This window comes from Monodelphis domestica, chromosome 2 (assembly GCF_027887165.1).
Source record: "Monodelphis domestica isolate mMonDom1 chromosome 2, mMonDom1.pri, whole genome shotgun sequence".
NCBI classification, from domain to species: Eukaryota; Metazoa; Chordata; class Mammalia; order Didelphimorphia; family Didelphidae; genus Monodelphis; species Monodelphis domestica.
The window spans coordinates 229198834-229219998 of record NC_077228.1 but is presented as its reverse complement, the minus strand read 5'-3'; the positions used below and the strand labels follow the sequence as shown (position 1 = coordinate 229219998).

Below are 21165 nucleotides of genomic sequence, written 5' to 3'. Positions count from 1 at the left end.
GAAACTAACAAAATAAAATAAAACCCAACTCCTAGTCCTGTCTAATATATTTACAAAATTCTATCAAACTTTTAAAGAACAGTTAGTACCTATATTACACAAATTATTCTCCAAGACTGAGGAAGTACTTTACCAAACTCCTTTTCCAAGAAAAATATACCTATTAACTAAATCAGGTAAGGATAGAGAAAAGGAAAAGAACTATAGACAGAAGTTTTTAGAAAAAGTACAACACTTATTTATGCTCAAAAATACTACAATGTAGAGGCATATAATAACTTTTAAATATGATAAAAAGCATACAAAATAGAAGCTAGCATTTTGTGCAAAAAGGAAAACTTTAATAAATGCAGATAGAAAGCAAAGATGACCTCTTTTCCTGCTCATAATGCTATGCTTTACTTAAAAAAAAAATGAGATTCAGCAAAGAAACTAATTGAAAGAATAACTTCAGGGAAGTTACAGGCTACAAAATAAAATTGCAAAAATGAACTATATTTCTAAATAATAACAAAACCCAGGTGGCAAAAAGAGAAAGAGCTATCTCATTCAAAATAATTACAAAATGCATAAAATATCTTGTGTCAACCAAAGCACACTTGATAGCTGTAGAAACACAATTACAAAATATTCCTTAAAGAAATAAGGAATAACAATTAGCTGGAGGAATATTCAGTACTCATTACTGGGCCATGCCAGCATAATAAAAATGATAATGCTACCAAAATTCATTCATGTATATAATATACAAATCAAACTATCAAAAGGATCAGTTATAAAGTTACATAAAATGATAATAAAATTCAGTTGGAGAAACAAAAGAACTAGATTATCAAAAGAAATAATAAAAAAATTATAAGAATGAAGAAGTGAAGAAGTGGCATTTCCCAATCTCAAACTATAATATAAATTGGCACTCATCATAATCATTTGATAGTGGTTCAAAAATAGAAAAGAAGAGCAATAGAACAGACCTATTGAAGAAGAACAAGAAATGATTGAATTCAAGCCCATTGAATGAAAAACCTGATAACATCAGAATTACTTAAGAAAGAATTACCTATGTAATAGTTAATAAGAACTACTGGAAAAACTGAAACCTGGCAGAAACTATGTTTGGATCAACATTTTACATCATATTGGTTGGGTTTTAAATGGATATACAACTGTTGGAAAAGAATATCATATACTTTCATAACAATAGGAAGGACATGAATTCCTAGCCAAAGAATAGAGCCAATTCTAAAAAATAAAATAAATTACATGAAATAGAAAGGCTTTTACATTAATAAAATTAATGCAACTAGGAAAAGAAAATAAATTGAATGGGGAAAAATCTTTGTATCTCTGATAAAGACTTAATATTCAAGATAACATTTAAGATAAAAAGACAACTTACAAATGTGTAAGGCTTTAAAAGCCATCCCCCCTCCCCCCGCCAAGTCAGTGGCTGAAATTTATGAACAGTTTTCAAAAGGATCATAAAACATACAACCATATAAAAGAATGTTCTAAATTGCTAGTAATAAGAGAAATTAAAATTAAATAATCCTGAGATTTCACTTCACATCCAGAAAACTGGCAAAGATGACAAAAGATAGGAATAGACAATCATACTCATGCACTGGTACTGTGACTTAGTATGATTATTCTGGAAAGCAATTTAGAATTATGCAAAAATGTGACTGAAATATCCATATCCTTTGATTACAGATTCAACTAGAAGGCATATACTTCAAAGAGACAAAAATAAAGACCTGATGAACCCTAAAATCTTGATATATCAGAACTTTTTAGGGCAAAGGAGATTTCTATCCATTGGGGAATGGCTAAAATTGTGACACATAAATGTAATGGAATATTACTATGCTATAAGAAATAAGTTAAGTGGGGCATTGGTTAGAGTCCCAGTCCTGGAGTTAGGAGGACCTGGATTCAAATCCAGTTTCAGACATTTGCTAGCTGTGTGACCCATGGCAAGTTACTTAACCCTTTTTGCTTCAGTTTCCTCATTTGTAAAATGAGCCAGAGAAAGAATGGGTAAACTATTCTAGTATCTTTGCCAATAAAACTTCAAATGGGGTCACAAGGATTCAGACATGACTGAAACGACTAAATAGCAACAACTTAAGAAATAATGAACACAACTACAAAACACTTTCCACACTATTAAAACTAGATCTAAACAATTGAAAAAACATTAACTGCTCATGGGCAGGACAAGCTAACATAATAAAAATGACCATCCTACCCAAACTTATTTACTTATTTAGTGCCATACCCATCAAACTACCAAAAAACTTTTTTACTGAACTAGAAAAAACCATAACAAAGTTCATTTGGAAGAACAAAAGATCAAGAATATCCAGGGAAATAATGAGAAAAAAATGCGAAGGAAGATGGCCTTGCAGTACCAGATCTCAAACTATACTATAAAGCAGTGGTCATCAAAACAATATGGTACTGGCTAAGAGACAGAAAGGAGGATCAGTAGAATAGACTTAGGGTAAGTGACCTCAGCAAGACAGTCTATGATAAGCCCAAAGATCTCAGCTTTTGAGACCAAAATCCACTATTTGATAAAAACTGCTGGGAAAACTAGAAGCCAGTGTGGGAGGGATTAGGTTTGGATCATCATCTCACACCCTACACCAAGATAAACTCAAAATAGGTGAATGACTTTAACATAAAGAAGGAAACTATAAGTAAATTAAGTGAACACAGAATAGTATACATGTCAGACTTTTGAGAAAGGAAAGATTTAAAAACCAAGCAAGACTTAGAAAAAAGTCACAAAATGTAAAATAAATAATTTTGATTACATCAAATTAAAAAGGTTTTGTACAAACAAAACCAATGTAATCAAAATTAGAAGGAAAGTAACAAATTGGGAAACAATCTTCATAACAAAAACCTCTGACAGAGATCTAATTACTCAAATTTACAAAGAGCTAAGTCAATTGTACAAAAAAAATCAAGCCATTCTTCAATTGATAAATGGACAAGGGACATAATTAGGCAATTTTCAGTTAAAGAAATCAAAACTATTAATAAGCACATGAAAAAGTGTTCTAAATCTCTTATAATCAGAGAGATGCAAATCAAAACAACTCTGAGGTATCACCTCACACCAAGCAGATTGGCTAACATGACAGCAATGGAAAGTAATGAATACTGGAGGGGATTTGGCAAAGTTGGGACATTAATTCATTTGCTGGTGGAGCTGTGAATTGATCCAACCATTCTGGAGGGCAATTTGGAACTATGCCCAAAGGGTGCTAAAAGACTGTCTGCCCTTTGATCCAGCCATAGCACTGCTGGGTTTGTATCCCAAAGAGATAATAAGGAAAATGACTTGTACAAGAATATTCATAGCTGTGCTCTTTGTGGTGGACAAAAATTGGAAAAGGAGGGGATGCCCTTCCATTGGGGAATGGCTAAACAAATTGTGGTATATGTTGGTGATGGAATACTATTGTGCTCAAAGGAATAATGAACTGGAGGAATTCCATGGGAACTGGAACAACCTCCAGGAAGTGATGCAGAGCAAAAGGAGCAGAACCAGGAGAACATTGTACACAGAGACTGATACACTGTGGTACAATCGAATGTAATGGACTTCACCATTAATGGGAAGGCAGTGATCCTGAACAATTTGGAAGGATCTATGAGAAAGAACACTATCCACATTCAGAGGAAAAACTGTGAGAGTAAAAACACCGAAGAAAAACAACTGCTCGATTTCATGGGTCAAGGGGTATATGATTGGGGATATAGACCCTAAATGAACATCCTAGTGCAAACATCAACAATATGGAAATAGGTTCTGATCAAGGTCACATGTAATACCCAGTGGAATTGTGCATCGGCTATGGGAAGGGGGGGGGGGGGGAGGAGAAAGAGGAATAGAATACGATTTTTGTAACCAAGGGATAATGTTTGAAATTGACCAAATAAAAAATAAATTAAAATATTTTAAAAAAGAAATAATGAATATAAAAATCACAGAGAAGCATAGAAAGATAAGAAATTATGCAAAATGAAGTAAATAGAATCAAGAAAATAATATGCACAATGACTACATCAAATAGAAATAAAGGGAGGATAAATAAAATAATTTAAAAAAATTTTAAATATGTGCTTCAAAATTATAAGAAACAAACTTTGCTCCAAAGAAAAGATTTAAGACTTTTCCCCTTAGTTCCTTAAACAGAAATTAGGGACCATGAATAAGACACTGCAAATAATATCTAAATTTTTTGAAGTATTGATCGATTTTGTTGAATTTTTTCTTTGTTTTTTTCTTTATTTTAAGGGATGTGATCTTTATTAAAGGGAATAAAATCTCTAGAATGCAGTGACGGATGGATACAATAAAAATCTTAAGGTGATAGAAAAAACAAAAGATAATAACTAGTGTTTCTATATACCTGCTGTGTGCCAGGCACTGTGCTAAGCACTTTACAAATATCCCATTTGATCCTCACAATAACCCTGGGATTATAGGTGCTACTATTATCCCTGTTTCAAAGTTGAGGAAACTTGAGACAAATAGAAATTAAATGGCTTTCTCAGGATCACCCAGCTAGTGAGTGTTTGAGGCTGGATTTGAGTTTTCCTGACTCTAAGTCCAGAACTTTGTTCATTGTGCCACCTAGTATCAACTGAGATAATAATTGTAAAGCACTTATCATAGTTCCTGGCACATAGTAAACACCATAGAAATATTAGCTATTTGTTACTGTTTAGGCAGCAGGGTGATACAATGGATAGAGCACCAGCCCTGGAGTCAAAAAAACCTGAGTTCAGGTATAGCTGGGTGGTTTCAGTGGATAGAGAGCCAGGCCTGGAGATGGGGGGGGAGAGGTTCCTGGGTACAAATCTTACCACAGATAATTCCTTGGGACCTTGGGAAAGTCACTTAATCTCAATTGCCTAGCTCATACTGCTATTCTGCCTTGAAATCAATAATTAATATCACTTCTAAGTCAGAAGACAAAGGTTTGAAAAACAAAGGGAAGACCTGAGTTCAAATTTGGCCTCAGACACTTACTAGCTATGTGACCCTGGGCAAGTCACTTAACCTTGCTTGCCTCAGTGCCTCATCTATAAAATGAGCTGAAGAAGGAAATGGCGACCCTAAATAGCGTCAACTCTATTACTTACTATTATTGTTACCTGCCTCTAATCAATTTTTTAAAATGGAAGAACTTAGACTAGCTAACCTTTAGGATGTTTTTTAGCTTTGAACATATTAGCCCTATGGGTGCATTGAAGACTAGAGGAGGGAGTGTGAATGACTTAGTGGCTCCTATCCTCACTTAAAAATATATTAAATTGGGGGCAGCTGGATGGCTCATATGGATTAAGAGACAGGGACAGGAGATCGTAGGCTCAAATATGACCTCAGACATTTCCTAGCTATGTGATCCTGGGCAAGTCACTTAACCCCCTATTGCCTAGAATCAATACAGTACTGATACTAGGATGGAAGGTAAGAGTTTTAAATATATTTAAATAAATTAAAAATATATAATTAAAATTAATATACAATGTATATATTATATATACTATATATAAATAATATAATTAAACATTAATATGTTAAATATAATTAATGTATTCTATGTATAATTAAAAATTAAAAATATATAAAAACAGACCTCAGAGCTGCCACAAATTAGTTTGATGACTTTGAATAGTTCCATTACCTCCCTGGCCTCACTTCTCCTATCTGAAAAATGTGAGAACTGGGTAAAATGTTTCCTTCCAATTTTAATAGTCTATAAGTCTGTTAGAACACCAGCTCCCTAAGAGGACAGGAAAGATCGATGATCCTTCAAGTCTGCAGCTGCGACCACACAATTGTGATATGTGACCACATGCTTGTTACAGAATCCCTTCACCTGCAAGATGGTCTTCTGGGTTACACTAACTATTCTTTCTCTGGTTTCCTCTATTCTCCCCAGCCCCGGTTTTGTGTATATAGCTGTGTGCAAAAGATTAAGGCAGCCAAGAAGTTAAGAGATTGTTTCTGTCTTTCCCTGACAGGGATATTTCCTGGTCCAGCTTGATTTTGGCTCCAGTTTTCCTTATGTTCACAATGAAAGTGCCTGCTTTACGTCATAGGATTTTCCCAGCAATTACAGACCAAAAAAAAAAGAAAAATGCACTAGGCTAGGGTTAATTAAGAACACTCCCTTCCTCAAAACACAAGGGGACCCAGCCCTAGCTCAAAATAGCACTCTGAACCATCCCGATGCAATCCCTGTCTGTATACAGGGCAGGGAAGCCAGGAGAAAGGACCAGACCTTGCTCAGTTTGGGTGGCTTTCCCTGACCATCTTGGTTGACTGCCAATGAGCTCTTTTAAGAAATTAAATGGCCTTTTAATCCAAAACTAAGCAGTGATTGGGGAATACTCGTGCTTGAGGACATCCCTTACTGCCCTAGGAGGCTGGAGAGATTCACTAAAACTGTGGCTCTCAGACATTTCTGATTGCATAACTCTATTAATTCAAGACAACAAGCATATGTATTAAGCACCTCCTTTGTACCAGGCAATGTGCTAAGTGCTGGGAGTAGAGAGAAAGACAAAAACAATCCCTTCCCTCAAGGAGTTCAGTCTCGAGGGGAAAGGAAAGGCAAACATCTATAAACAAGCAAGATATATATGAAATGATCTGAAAGGGAAGACACAGCAATAAGGATGACTGGTAAACGTTTCTTGCTGGGGATTTCTGTGGAGCCTTAACGGAAGCAAAGGAAGCCAGGAAAAGGCAGAGAGGAAGAGGAAGTGGAAACAGATGGTGAAAATACAGACAGGAGATGGAGAGTCTTATGAAAGGAACAGCAAAGAAGCCAGAATTGCTAGATTATAGAATATATGGAAGAGAGTAAAATGTAAAAAGCCTGGAAAAGTAGGAAGCATTGAGGTTGTGAAGGACTTTAAAAGCCAAACTGTGGGTTTTATATTTAATCCTAAATATTGGGATTTAGTCCCTATATTTAAATAGAGTTATTAATTCATGGAGTGACTGAAGTTTATTGGCCAAATAATTTTTAGTATATATTCCTAATATATGTATACTCTTATGACTACTAACTATAGAAGCTAGAGACAACAGGTGGTAGTGACACCACTTGCTGATTGAAGAGCAAACCCAAGGAGTCCAAAGAGCCATTCAGTAGAATGGAACATCTTGTGTAGGTCCAGTCCAGGCAACAAGGGACCTGCCCAGCCCAGCCTAGTGGTAGACCGACCTATCCTAGCAGAGATGCCCTGGGAGGAGGAAACCCAATTGAGAATCAGGGTAACTAGACAATCATTGTCACCAACATCCTATTCTGCACTGAACTTGGAAGAGAGAGACAGAAAGAAAGGAAGAAAGGAAGAAAGAAAGGAAGAAGAAAGAAAGAAAGAAAGAAAGAAAGAAAGAAAGAAAGAAAGAAAGAAGAAGAAAGAAAGAAAGAAAGAAAGAAAGAAAGAAAGAAGAAAGAAAGAAGAAAGAAAGAAAGAAAGAAAGAAAGAAAGAAAGAAAGAAAGAAAGAAAGAAAGAAGGAAGGAAGAAGAAGGAAGGAAGGAAGGAAGGAAGGAAGGAAGAAGGAAGGAAGGAAGGAAGGAAGGAAGGAAGGAAGGAAGGAAGGAAGGAAGGAAGGAAGGAAGGAAGGAAGGAAGGAAGAAAGAAAGGAAGAAAGAAAGAAAGAAAGAAAGAAAGAAAGAAAGAAAGAAAGAAAGAAAGAAAGAAAGAAAGAAAGAAAGAAAGAAAGAAGGAAGAAAGAAAGAAAAGGAAGGAAGAAGGAAGGAAGGAAGGAAGGAAGGAAGGAAGGAAGGAAGGAAGGAAGGAAGGAAGGAAGGAAGGAAGGAAGGAAGGAAGAAAAGGAAGGAAGAAAAGGAAGGAAGGAAGGAAGGAAGGAAGGAAGGAAGGAAGGAAGGAAGGAAGGAAGGAAGACAATCAAGGTCCTCTAGTTCTGGAGTTGCAATATGTGTTCCCTCCAGGGGTACCTTATTACCATTATACTTTATATTTATGCCCACTCTTCCTCCCCAACTCTGTGTCTTTATCAGAAAAAACATCTCACATTAGAGGCAAGGGAGAAGTTGCTTTGCAGCTACCAGTCATATTTTTCCATTTGAATAAATGCCTTTTCAAGAGTTTTTTGAGTTTGCTAGTTTATTGTTCCACACCACTGGGAGCTAGTGACCTACCATGTTAAGGAAGTAGCTACTCACAAGGTTATCCCCAGAACCTGATACAGTAGTTTCCCCTCTGGGGACCCAAACTGTCAAAGAGAGTGCAAGTTAAGAGAATAACCCAACAGGAGTGTTATATTTTAAAAGATGTGATAAAGATAGAATAATATTTTATTCTAGATTCATTAGAGGACCACTGTAGTTTACTAAGAAAAGGAGGGACATAATCAAACTGGCATCTTTCGGGAAATTATTTTGGAAAATCTGAGAATGATTGGGATGGAATGATAAGAGACTTGAGACATGGAGAAAAAGTAGAAGCCTATTGCAGTCACCCAGCTAAGAGGTGATGGGGACCTGAATTAAGATGATCATAAGTAAAGAGGTGGAGAAAGGTGTGAGACTGAGAAAGTAGCTATGACAAAATTTGGCAACTGATTTAATATGGTGGATGAGTAAGAATGAGTAGTTGAGGATGATACCATGCTTTCAAGCCCAATTGACTGGAAAAATGGTGATGCCTTTTAATAGTAGTAAATAGTAATATGCTATCTTAGAAGGGAGATAGGTTTTGAAAGAAAATGTAACATAATGAGATCTGTAATATAGATCTCAACATGCTCATGCATGCTCATCTTGTGCTCACTCTGTCTCTCCAAAAATGAAAAGGGTACAGAAATTATTTACCATCCATTGCTCTGGAGTGAATAGCAATCCAAGAGAAACTGAGCCAACCTATAGACACCTGGTCTAGCCTGGAGCTTATCTGGGGAATAGGGTAGTTGTATACTGAGTAGGGCTGGAATTTTCCTAGAGGCCCTTGTGAAATTGTTGGTGTCTGGATTCCCAGCCTAAGGCTAGTTTATAACTTCCCTGAGGGACCTACCCTAGAGCAAAAAAGGAGAGATTAGGAGTTTATACAGCTATTGAAGGAAGTTGAGTTGCTTGGATTGGAGGCAAGCCCTGTAATTAGTATCAGGAGGGTTGGATGCCAACCTTTTTCCACCATCTAATTGATTGATCATGTTTCCCTTGGTATCATGTCATAACCCCCATTTCGTAGCCTACTTCCTGAGAAAACCAGGAGTCAGAAAACCTGGGATCAAGTCTTGTGTCAGTTACTTGCTACAAGTTCCTTAACATCTTTTAACTTTATTTTCCTTATTTTTAAAATGAGGAGGTTGGATTCAATAACCTTTAAAGTCCCTTGCATTTCTAGACATATCATCTTCTAAACTCTGGTACTCAATTTCTACATCTGTAAATAAAAGATTGGACTTGTGTTCCTTCTAATGCTAAATGTATGATTCTATTGAATGAATGAATTTAACTTCCAAGTCAATGTGACCTCCTGACTACTCTCATTCCAGAAGTTCTACTATGGTCTAGAGAATTTCCTTTCCTTCATTCCCCAAGTCAGACAAAGAGATCTAAGCTCTACCACTGAGATGATAACATTTACAAAGAGTCTCAACTTTCTTAAATCTCATATTCTTCCAATATTCCAAAACCCTTTCACAATGACCCCCATTTATATGTCACCTTAAGTGTGTGACATTACCTGTCCTTTGACCAAGATTGTCAATGTTGAGCCTGGACCTATAACTAGGATACAGGAATTACTTTTGGGATCTGGTCTCAGCCATGCAACTGAGTGGTTATATGACCTAGGTAAAATGTAAAATGAGAGGCTAAATTACATGATCTCTAAAACTCCTTCCAGCTTTAAAAAGCAATGATTAGGTAACCTCTAAACTCTCACATTCTGCATTTTATGATTCTCTAGCTTCTGACTTCCATCTGCCCTTGGGGTAGGGCATGGTCCTCACTTAATATCTGTAAACACCTCCTCCCCCCTTCTCCCACATACCCAATGCCAGGAAGTAAGCTGTCAGGGCACCTTGGAAAGGCAGAACCCAACCTGTCAGTGATGGGGTTTTTTAAGTAGTATTTTTGAAAACAAATTTCTGCCCTGAATAGTTCTTCTCAATCAACAAGTACTTATTGAGCAACCGTTCTGCTTAAAAATTAAGTCCACCTTAAAGAGGACATTTTATATCTAGGAGGCCAATTCTACTAGGTACTCAGAGCCCAAGAAAAGTCCTAGGTCCAAGCATACCCAGTTCTGTACAAGTTTGGGGAAACTGGCATGGCTATGGTGGGTATTTATGATATTGCCTTGCAACAAAATGAGGAAAGAAAAGATAATCCCAGTTCTTTTCCTATCTCAAACTCACAGCCCCTTTATTTTCATCCTTCACCATTAAGGGTCTGTGAATAAAGCAAATGAAATTGATAGGATATTGGTCATAGATGAGAGGAATAAAATAGGGATCAAAAATGCTAATCTAAGTCTATAATAGAGCAAAAACCAAATATAGGACTGTAATCCACAATCTTGACATCCACCACACACACACACACACACACACACACACACACACACACACACACTATTTCGAATATCATGAAGAATTCTAACTAGAAACCCATTCATTTCAATTCACTGCCTGATAGCATATACTAGAAGGTAATAATCCTACAGGACTCCCCAGCTCTTTTTGGCACATGAACCTGCAAAGCTTAGGGCACTTAGTCATCCATGTTCCCTGTCCTACCTTCATTCAGAACAAGGGTAGTCTATCTGTCTGTTCACCTAAATAGAAATGGTGGTATTTGCTTGCCTATTTGACTATTTGCTCTACACTTACCAACCCCAAATTTTAACGTTTAGGTTGATCTATTACCAAGCCAATGCAGAACTAGGAAAATAAGAAATATTCATGGGCCCTACCTTAAAAAAAAAAAAAAAAGCTAATCTATAGATTAGAATCATGTGTGAGTGAGTGTGTGTGTGTGTGTGTGTGTGTGTGTGTGTGTGTGTAGGCATATGCAGAATTATAGACAGGCAAAATGTCACTTAATATGAGGTAAAATTTCCTAAGAATTAAGCCTGTACTTCCCCAAAATGGAAATAACTGCTTCTGATTCACTGGAGGGCCTTAGGCAAAGGTTGGATCATAATCATAGATTTAGACCTAGAAGGACCTTGAAGACCATTGATTCCAAGCCCCTAATTCTAGAGGTGAGAAAGCAAATGCCAATAGAAGGGGAATGGTTTGCACATGTTACACACTGTGTATACTGAGAGCATAGCATGTACCAAGTCAAAACATCTGTTTCCTTCCCAAGAATAAAACTCATTTTTACACATTTCTGCTGGATGGGAGTCAAGTTTTATAAAATGAAGTCGGAACCTAGAGTTCAGCTAATTTCTCTTTATTCTTATTGATTCTCTAAAGATAAAACTACATGCGTTTTCAGAAGCACAGCCCAGGGGAGAGAGGGGGTGAGGAGGCGTCAGTCCTAGAGTCAGGAAGCCCTGAGTTTAAGTCCTGCTTCCAACAGGTACTGACCAAAGGTCAGTCGCTTAACCTGCCGGTGACCCAGATGACTCTAGAATTATAAAGAGTCTGGACCAACAGTTATCCTCAACTCTGGTATCTGTGCTCAGTTCTTCAACTAAGTACAGTGTCCTTTTAGCATCAATGGGTCAGTTACCTCTGGGAAGATCAGGCGTCAAGACTTCTACTTCAGTGTATTCCACATCCATTTTCAAATGATCAGGCTCTGTTACAAAGAAATCATAATGCTCTGTATTAGGTGGCACCTATCTCCAAGGAAATCAGAGTACACCACATATTCTTACTGTAACTCTCATCCTAATTCTTAATAGAGAGGCAGGATGCAGAGTTCCCAGGCACTGTCAAGACGCTCAAAGACAGAACTAGGAGCAATGTATTAGAGGGGACCTGATTCTGACTTAGTATAGGAGAAATTTCTTTAATCGGTGAGAGCTGTCCAGTAAGGGAATGAGTTGCCTTAGGAATAAAGAGTTCCTTGTCCCTTTGAGTGGTCTAGAGGACGTCAGATGATGACTGTTAATAGAGACAGGATCCCTGCTTTGGGTAGGATTTGAATGAGACGGTATCTGAAATCCAAGCTGGAGAAGGAAATGGCAAACCACTCTAGTATCTTTGCCAAGAAAATTCCAAATGGGGTCCCAAAAAGTCAAACACAACTAAAAAATGACTGAACAATATATGTGTATATATAGCATACACAAATATCTTTTCTACATCATGAGGGTCAGGGGCATAGCATCCCTCCAATCTGGAAAATTCATGTAAAATTTTGTACCCTTTGTACCAGAGAAGAAGTCTGAATTTTTTCTTTTTCTTTTATGGGGTATTTACAATTAAAGAAATTGTATATATTTATGGTGCCAAAGGAAAAATATGTTGATATTATGCAATACCATATATATTTTTTATTTATTTCTGAGTTTCTAAGCTTTTCCTATGTTATCTGCTGGCCTTTGTGTGTCATCAGCAGCTTCTGCAAATCTTTCCAAAAATTCTCATTTAATTCCTTATGCTAACTTGCGATATAGCAAAACTGTGATGGGAAAAGTCACAATATGGAAAGGGATATCTGTGTGTATGCATTTTTTTAGTTCTGTGCAGGAGGATTTTAAAAGGAATATGAATCAGAAAGGGAAAAGAATAATTTGAGCCCCAGGAAATATAAAATATTACCTTCCATGTCTTGAATAAGAATATCTACCCATTTCATAACTTCTCCAAATACCAAAGTGATAAAGGTTAAAATAATGAGTGATCCAGGAACATAAAATTCTCTGAAATGGCAACCCCAACCCCATCCCAAAAAAGTGAATGAAATCTCCCAGATTTAAATTTAAATCTGGTCAAATTTGCTATATCTCTCTTTCTCATTCAGCATGAAGTCCACAGATGATCTGGGTAAAAAATATTAGAATGGCATCTTGAAAAACTTAATTTACTTTTTAGATAACCCATTAGCTATCAGAAAATATCCTTCTGACTTCACTGAAGGATCAGGGTGTCACTCTTGCAAATCATGCTATCCCAAGGCTAGAAGGAACTCAATCATAGTGTACTCAGTCCATCCCCTTGCCAACAGGCATAACATCTTTTCTGTTATCTTGGGCAAATGGATAAGAAGGCAATTTTTAAAAATTCTCCAGAAAATACATAATGTAATCTCTCTCTTGAAAAAATCCCTTAATATTCCTAGGCTTCAGTGTTCTCATCTACAAAATGGATGAGTTGGCATCCTAGAAAGAAAGATAACATAAGTGTTTTTTAATTGGCTGGACTATATTATTTATCAGGTACTGTTTGCAGAAAAATAAAAGAGTTTGAATATTGTCAAACAGTATTTGGTGTGTCAAAACAAAATGTACCCATAATTTTTAAAAATTATATAACTTAAAAGATCATTCTAGTGATAATAATCTATGACTCAATAATCCATTTTTATGATTTAAGATAGGGACTACCAAGAAATCATTGTTATAGAATCACAGTATGTTGGACCCAGAAAGAGCCTCAGAGATGCTCCCTTCCAGACTTCTCATTTATAGATGAGAGAGGAGGAAAGTGAGACATATCTAACTCATACTGTTCCTTCTAGTATTTTAGTTAATTCCTGCTTAGTAAGAAATGGTTATATTTTGCACACAGATCAATCAATAAGCATATATTAAGTGTCTACCATATGCCATTTACTTTGCTAAACTCTGGGAATAAAAAAAGAAACAAAAGATGATCTTGGCCTTCAAAGAGCTTACAATTTAAAGAGGGAGACAACAAATAAATAAATGTATATAAAACATGCTATATCCAGGATAAATAGAAAATAACTAATAGAGAGAAAGTACTAGAATAAAGAGAAGTTGGAAAAAATTTCCTGTAGAAAATTAGACTTTAGATGGGACTCAAAGGAAGCCAGGGAAGTCAATAGACTGGGGTGAAGAAGGAGAAATGGGAGGGGAAGCCAGAGAAAATGCCCAGAATCTAGAAATGGAGTGTCTTATTTGTAGGACAAAGAGAGCAAAAGCATAGATTCTTACAGACAAGGAAATTGAAACACAAACAATGACAGAAGTAAGAAAAGAATCTGAGGTTGCCGATTAAATTTTTATCTTTTGCTATATCTAAGTAAGCATTTCTTAAGAAAAATACTAGATAAAAGCAGATCAGGAATTTAGAATAGGACAGGACTTTAATTACCTTTATGTTCATTTGTTGGTTTCACTGTATGGTTCCCAATATCATCATTGTAACCTAGTCCAAAAATCAAGTACAGCTTAATTAGTATTCATGGCAATGAAAATTTGGTTTCATATCAACATTTTCGATGAAAATTTTTGGTTTCCCCCACTTAGTTCAGTTAAACAGAAAAAGAAATAACTCATTGCCTTAATTCATATAAGGTATTTATGTTACAGTAGAATTTATAACCAAAAAAAGATAAACAACAGCAAGCTTCTCCAAATAAATTTGTATCTTATTAACAAGGGAATTACCCACCAGCAAAGAAGGTCTTTTGGCCCCTCAAGTATCCAAAAGATCTCAAATTGAAGGTGCAATACACTTTTGTATGCATATATCAAAAATTATGTAATTGGTTATGAGATTGGTAACATTTTGAATTTGGGAAATTATGCTTTGGGAAATTATGCTTTGGGAAATTAATGAAAGTGGGCATAGGCACACAAAAGAGCAAACACTCCTCTCATTGCTTCTAAGGAATGCCTTTGTGAATTTATGAGACCAAACTGCATGTCGAGGCCATAGTTACCAGACCTGCTTAAGCAATTATAGAACAAAATCAATTACTTGTAAATAGAATCAATAAGAAAATTATATAGGATAGAAGATCAATTTTTCTCTCACTTGTTGAGGAAGAAACATCTAGATTTAGAGTTGGAAGAGATCTCCAAGGTCATCTAGACATAACCTCATTTAAGAGAAAAAAGAGGAAACTGAGACCCCACAAAGCTAAATTTCTTGACTTGATCATCTGCCCACTAGACACCTCGAATTGAATGGTCCTGTTGGCATCTCAAACTTAACAAATTCAAAATAGAACTTGAGGATTTACCCCCTCTCCTGAACTTTCCTATTTCTATCAAAGACACCACCATCTTCCCACTTACCCCAGTACAAAAACTTGACATTATCTCATTCTGCCTCACCCTACATATCCAGTTAGTTGCCAAAACTTATTGGTTTGACCTCCACATCTCTTGTACCTGTATCCTCCTTCTCTCCATTTACATAGCTACCAATATTCTTTGGGCTCTTATGACTTGGACTTATCACTTGAACTCTTACAATAACCTCATGACTAGTCTCCCTGCTAAAAGGATCTCCCTCCTCTTTCCAGTTCATCCTCCATATAGTGGCCAAAGCAATTTGTCCTAAGTACAGGAAAGTGTGGAATAATAGAAAAGCAATAGACTTGGATAGAAGATCTGCATAGAGAAAACATACTTTGCTAAGAAGGAAAGTCAAGATTCCATACCAGAGTGACTGTTGGCTTCCACATTGGTATCAGATTGAATCTTCTCAGTATTAGAGTTCAGGGGTGGTTCTGGCCTTAAAATTAAATTTAAAAAAGAAAAAAGAAAAACATATGAGGCCTTTGGCATCAATATAGAGTCAACAAAATATGACCCAAGAAATGGATTTAGGAAGACCAGGAGAACCTTCTCATGTGAAAGAAGACTTTTATGTTCTAATTAAGAAAACGGACTTAATACCTGCCCCAAAACACTGCCACATGTCAAAAGACTTGAGCTCTTCTTGCACATAGTTTGACAAAACTAAAAATCAAACACTAGAAAGCAGACAGAATTTCTTAGAATGTACTACCCCACACACCCACATCCTACATCTTAAATTTCTATTCTTCCTCCAAAATTTAATTAAAATTCAAAGTGTTCTGCGAAGCTTTCTTTGACCTCCCTTGTTGATGGAACATCTTTTCCTTTTGTGAACTCTCATTAGAATGGCATCTTGTTTGTATGTCTCCTAAGTGCTTTTCATATTTTTTATTATTATGGTTGGCATCAAATATGTCAGTTCTTGACATAAAATATGTCACTTTTGGATGTGGAGATCCTTTATTGTAGGGGCTGTGTTTGACTCATCTTTATATTTCCCACAGCAAGTAGCATAGCATCTTACATGTAGCAAGCATTTATAATGTTTGTTGAATGACTTCATGGATCAAGGTCCTATTTATCTTTCTCATTTCATAGGCCACTCATTTTACTTGAGTGAGATATTCTGCATGGATATGGCCTAGATTGGTCATGAGTAAATGAAAATGTTTTAATTTTCACAGCAGTATTAGAACTTATTTATATTTGTAGGCACTTGATTGCCAACAAATTTTCCTATATGAACAACTATAATCCAAGCAAAATGTTTCACATAAAAATTATTTAGCTTTGAAATATCAACACCAGATAGTTGGCTCCAAGGGTAGAGAGGCCCTGTTTTGGGGCCCAGACTTATGATTGTACTGAACTCTCAGGTAAGGAAATTCCTTTTTCCAATGCAAGGCAGCACATTTTCTGTAATTTATAGTCTTAGAAAGGGGCCTAGAACACTAAGAGGTGACTTTGTCCAGGACCATAAAGCTAGTATGTGTCAATTTGAACTCAGGACTTCCTGGGTCCAAGGCCAGCTCTCTATCCACTAAGACACACTGCTTCGTGAACTTGCTAATCGTCAGACAGTCTTTTCCATTAATTAATTTGAATTTATGGAATTTATTGAACCTGATATGTATAAGATCCTATGCTAGGTATTCTAGGGATTATGTGAAATATCTTGCACAGGAGACAACTAAATGTTTGTTGATTTGGAGTGGGTCTCTTTCCTCAAGGAAGGAGGAATGCTTGTGTTCTCAAAGTGGGGTCTAGAGATCTCCAAGGGGTCCCCAGAGACCTAGGGAGTCTACATAGTGAAAAGCTCCCTAATATTCTCTAATTCTGAGCAAAAGTGACAAATTATCTCTTCTAACTTCACTCCATAAGTCAATTTCAACCCGCTTACCAAAATAAACAAACTGACCTGGACATCTCCACTGGCATCTGCTTTGCTTTTAAGGGAAAAGAAAAATACATTTTAAAAAATTGTATCCCAATAACAGATAATAGTTCGTATTTACACAGCACTTTATTTTCCCCTTTTTTATTTAGAATATTTTTCCATGGTTACATGATTTATGATCGTCCCCCCCCAACCCCTGCTCCCACATGCCCTACTCTTTCCTCCTTCCTCCTGAAGCTGACAAGCAGTTCCACTTGGTTATACATGTATCATTGTTCAAAACATATTTCTATGTTATTCATATATACAGTAGAGCTATTCTTTAACATCAAAACTCCAATCATTTCCCTATCACATTATGTGATCAATCACATATTTTTCTAATGCATTTCCATTTCCACAGTTCTTTCTCTGGTTATAGACAGCATTCTTTCTCATAAATTCCTCTGGGTTATCCTGGGTCATACACAGCACTTTAAAGTTTGCAAAGTAGTTTACATACAAAATTTCATTTGATACTCTCAAAAAGGCAGGTGCTATCATGATGCCCATTTTACAGATGAGACCAAGGTTGAAAGTACTTAAGTGATTTAGCAATATATTGTATCTAAACAATGTCTGGCTGGCTTGAAGATATCAATAATGTCAAAGGAAGAGAAAAAGGAAGTCCAATACTCCAAAATTTCAAAACCTATCTCCTTGCTCTCAGCACTAGACAGATCTAGGCTAAATCTAGAGCCAGTCCAGGGACAAGACTGAAGTTAAAATGTTTCTTTCCATCAGTCTTGTGACACCCAACTCCCTACCTCACACTACCCCCATCTGCTCAGGCCAGCCACTGTGTCTTCTTACTTAGCTCTACTTATCCTATGATTTAGCCAAAGAAACTTTTGCTGCAGGCTTTTTGGATCCTCTCTTGATCACTTTATTGAAATTTACTTGTTCCAGTATCCTCTGTGTCTCATTCTTGCAGGACCTTGTTGACTGGCTAGCTAAAGTGATAGACAATTCCAGCTAAGCCTTCAGCAGATAATAAAGTTTTGATATATTTCTGTACTTGTTATTTTAACAGGGGTTTATATCCAAAGAATTATCTTTTAAGAGATACTTCATAACCCCAGCAGTTTGAAGGGAAAATAGTTGAGAGGAAATGCAGAATTGGAAATGACTTCCTCTGAAGTTATACCACACCTATCTTATCAGAAGGGACAGCCTTGACCAAATCTAAGGGATTGGCTTGGATAGTTTTAAACCCAAGTAAAATTCAGCATTAAGAAATTAATTCCCTATCTCTCTTTAAATGGTATAGATTTGTAGCCTATCCTTCCTTTTGGCAGCCTCAATCTATCAATTAAGAAAATAATTACTTTTAATTCTATCCCAGCAAGATTTGTAAGTACAGGACCTCCGTGCCTGCTCATATTAAACTCATAAAGCCTCAGATTTTTTTCAATCTCCTCCTTTCATTTTTTTATAGATTGAGGCTCAGAAATAGGAAGTGGTTCCCCAAGGTCACACATTAATGGTTAAAGTCAAGATGGGACTAGCATCCAGACTTCCTGATCTCCAGGCTGTTGGCTATCCAAGCCACATACTAAAGATTACAATCTGTATAGAATCCCCTACGGAAGACTGGAACTATTTCAATCTATAAAGAAGAAAAATGAAGGTCAGAGAATGGAAAGGATTGGTTCAAGAACATGCAACTAATACAATACTGGTAGGGAAAAAACTTGAACTTAACTCTTCTGACTACAAAGTTCTCTTTCTACTATCCCATGTCGTAAGAACATCATGAAATACTGTTCTCAGCTCCTACCATATGCACGATTACAGGTGTATAATTGCCACCTGGGCTTAGTCAACTTCTTTTCAAGGGCAACTCATGGATGAAAAAAAAACCCAAGACATTCTACTTACCCTTTGTTTTCTTAAAGTACCATCTGATCAGAAGAACCAATGCAGTGATTATGGCACCAATGATGACCACTGCAATTAGACTCTTCATCCATGGAGCAAGAGCGACTGAAAATGAAACCAATAACAGCTAAAATCTTATCTTTTATGGGAAGCCTTTCCTCCTCAACCCCTCAATTCTAGTACCTTCCCTCTGTTTATTATTTCCTGTCAATTTGGTATATAGCTCACATTGTGTATGAGTATATCTGTATACGTACTTGTATGTGCATATGCACATATATTTGTTTCCATGTTGTCTTTCTCATTAGATAAACTCCTTGAATGCAGGGACTGTCTTTTGCCTCTTTTTATATTCTTAGCACTTAGCGTAGTGCCTGGTATACAGTGACATTTAACGAATGTTTGTTGACTATATTTTGCAGAAGAGAAAACTAAGACACATGATGGTTTAGTGATTTTTCTACAGAAAAATCCAGAGAGGGAATTTGAACCTAGATCTTCCTGATTTCAAGTTTACTGTTCTAACCACTACATCACATTATCTCTCCAAGTATGTGGGAGATTTTCTGGACTGTGAAGAAGTTGCTTTAGGGGAAGGCAAAAAGTTAAACTGACTTTGATGGCTGTTGCCACTACCTTTGAATTTAGCATTTTTCTCTGAAGTAATAGATATCATATACCACTTCTGCTCCTAATTTTCAAGATTGTCCTTTCCATTTCCCAGATTTGAATAACCATGACTACCAAAGTGAAAAGAAGTCATAAGATTTAAATCCACAAAAGATCTATTCTAAATGCCTTACATATGCCTCAGAAACTGAGATATAGCAAGATAATCTGTTCATTTTTCACACATGCAAACTGAAGAGCTAGTGTCACACAGATAGATATAAGGGAAAGAATTGGGTTTCAAGCCTGTGTCCTCTAGTCTCAAATTCAGCATTTTTTCTACTACTTGACACCAGCTTGTCCTGTTTAGCAAAAGGCAAACCCAGACAAGGACTTGGAACTCATAATTCTCATGAATATACTCTAAATAAATGATTCCTAACCTGTGGACTATGAATCACCTGAGTTATTAAAAGGGATCAGTTTTATTAATTTATTAATTTTTAAATCATTTTTATTTATTTTTTTATTTATTTAACTAAACTATTTAAATTAGTTTTATTAATTTATTAATTTTTAAATCATTTTAATTTATTTTTTATTTAACTAAACTATTTAAATTAGTTTTATTAATTTATTAATCTTTAATTTTTTAATTATTTATTTATTTGTTTTTTTTTAAATAAATAAATAACATTTATTTATTTACTTATTTATTATTAATTTATTAAATGACTCAGTATTCTACATAAGCAACATACCTGCAACTGTCAAAAAACAAATCATGCCTGATATGTATCATTATTTTTCAAATGAATGTAGATATCATGATGATGAATAAAATACATATACATTTGTCCTGTTTTTGAAGTTATAATCATTCTTTTTATTTTGTAGTTCAATCTAATAATATCTAGAATATTAAGGGAGTATTAAAAAAGAATTCCTGGTTGTAAGGACCAGGAACCTTTACTCTAAAAAGCCAGTCTCCATTCATTATCTCCCAGAAACAGTGCCCTCAATGTTGGTGATGCCCTCTAAGAACCACATATGATGGAATAAGTGCCCACTTACCTTTGATAGTAATAATGTTACTCTTTGGGACCCCACTATGGATGTTGGCTCTGTTGGCAGCTGTACAGTAGTACTGTCCTTCATCCTCCTTCCTGGCCTGTAAAGTATGCCATATCGCTTGGGTGTCATTTAAGGTTATTGTGGCAAAAGGGACCATAGAGTTATGTCTGTAAAACTTATAGTGAATTGGCCAAGACCCTCCATCTGTGCTGCACCGGAGTACAACCTCTTTCCCACTTACTACTTCTTCATGGAGCAGAATGGATAAGTTGACCTTGGCAACTGGAGCTAGAAGAAAAGAGTTAGGAAAAAAGGTTTTTCAAAAATAAAGGGGGAAAACAAATACAAGGCAGTGGTCATTACTGATAGCTGGTTTTAATAGAGACCTATATTTTGTACTTGGGAAATAGTATATATG

At 36.0% G+C, this 21165-nt stretch overlaps 1 protein-coding gene across 7 annotated transcripts in view; it reads right to left on the bottom strand.

Annotated features, from left to right (window-relative positions):
• PECAM1 (platelet and endothelial cell adhesion molecule 1) overlaps window positions 1-21165 on the bottom strand; it is a 98984-nt gene that overhangs the window by 36135 nt on the left and 41684 nt on the right. For all 7 annotated transcript variants that reach the window (XR_008916428.1, XR_462249.3, XM_007482796.3 and 4 more), the window contains exons 8-13: window positions 20748-21035; window positions 19065-19169; window positions 17166-17193; window positions 15607-15680; window positions 14310-14363; window positions 11755-11823 (exon numbers count right to left, since the gene is read on the bottom strand). Coding sequence is in view for 5 of the 7 variants with exons in the window: in XM_007482796.3 (XP_007482858.2) it covers window positions 11755-11823; window positions 14310-14363; window positions 15607-15680; window positions 17166-17193; window positions 19065-19169; window positions 20748-21035 (618 nt within the window). In the remaining 2 variants the exon portion in view is untranslated. The remainder of the gene's footprint in view (window positions 1-11754; window positions 11824-14309; window positions 14364-15606; window positions 15681-17165; window positions 17194-19064; window positions 19170-20747; window positions 21036-21165) is intronic.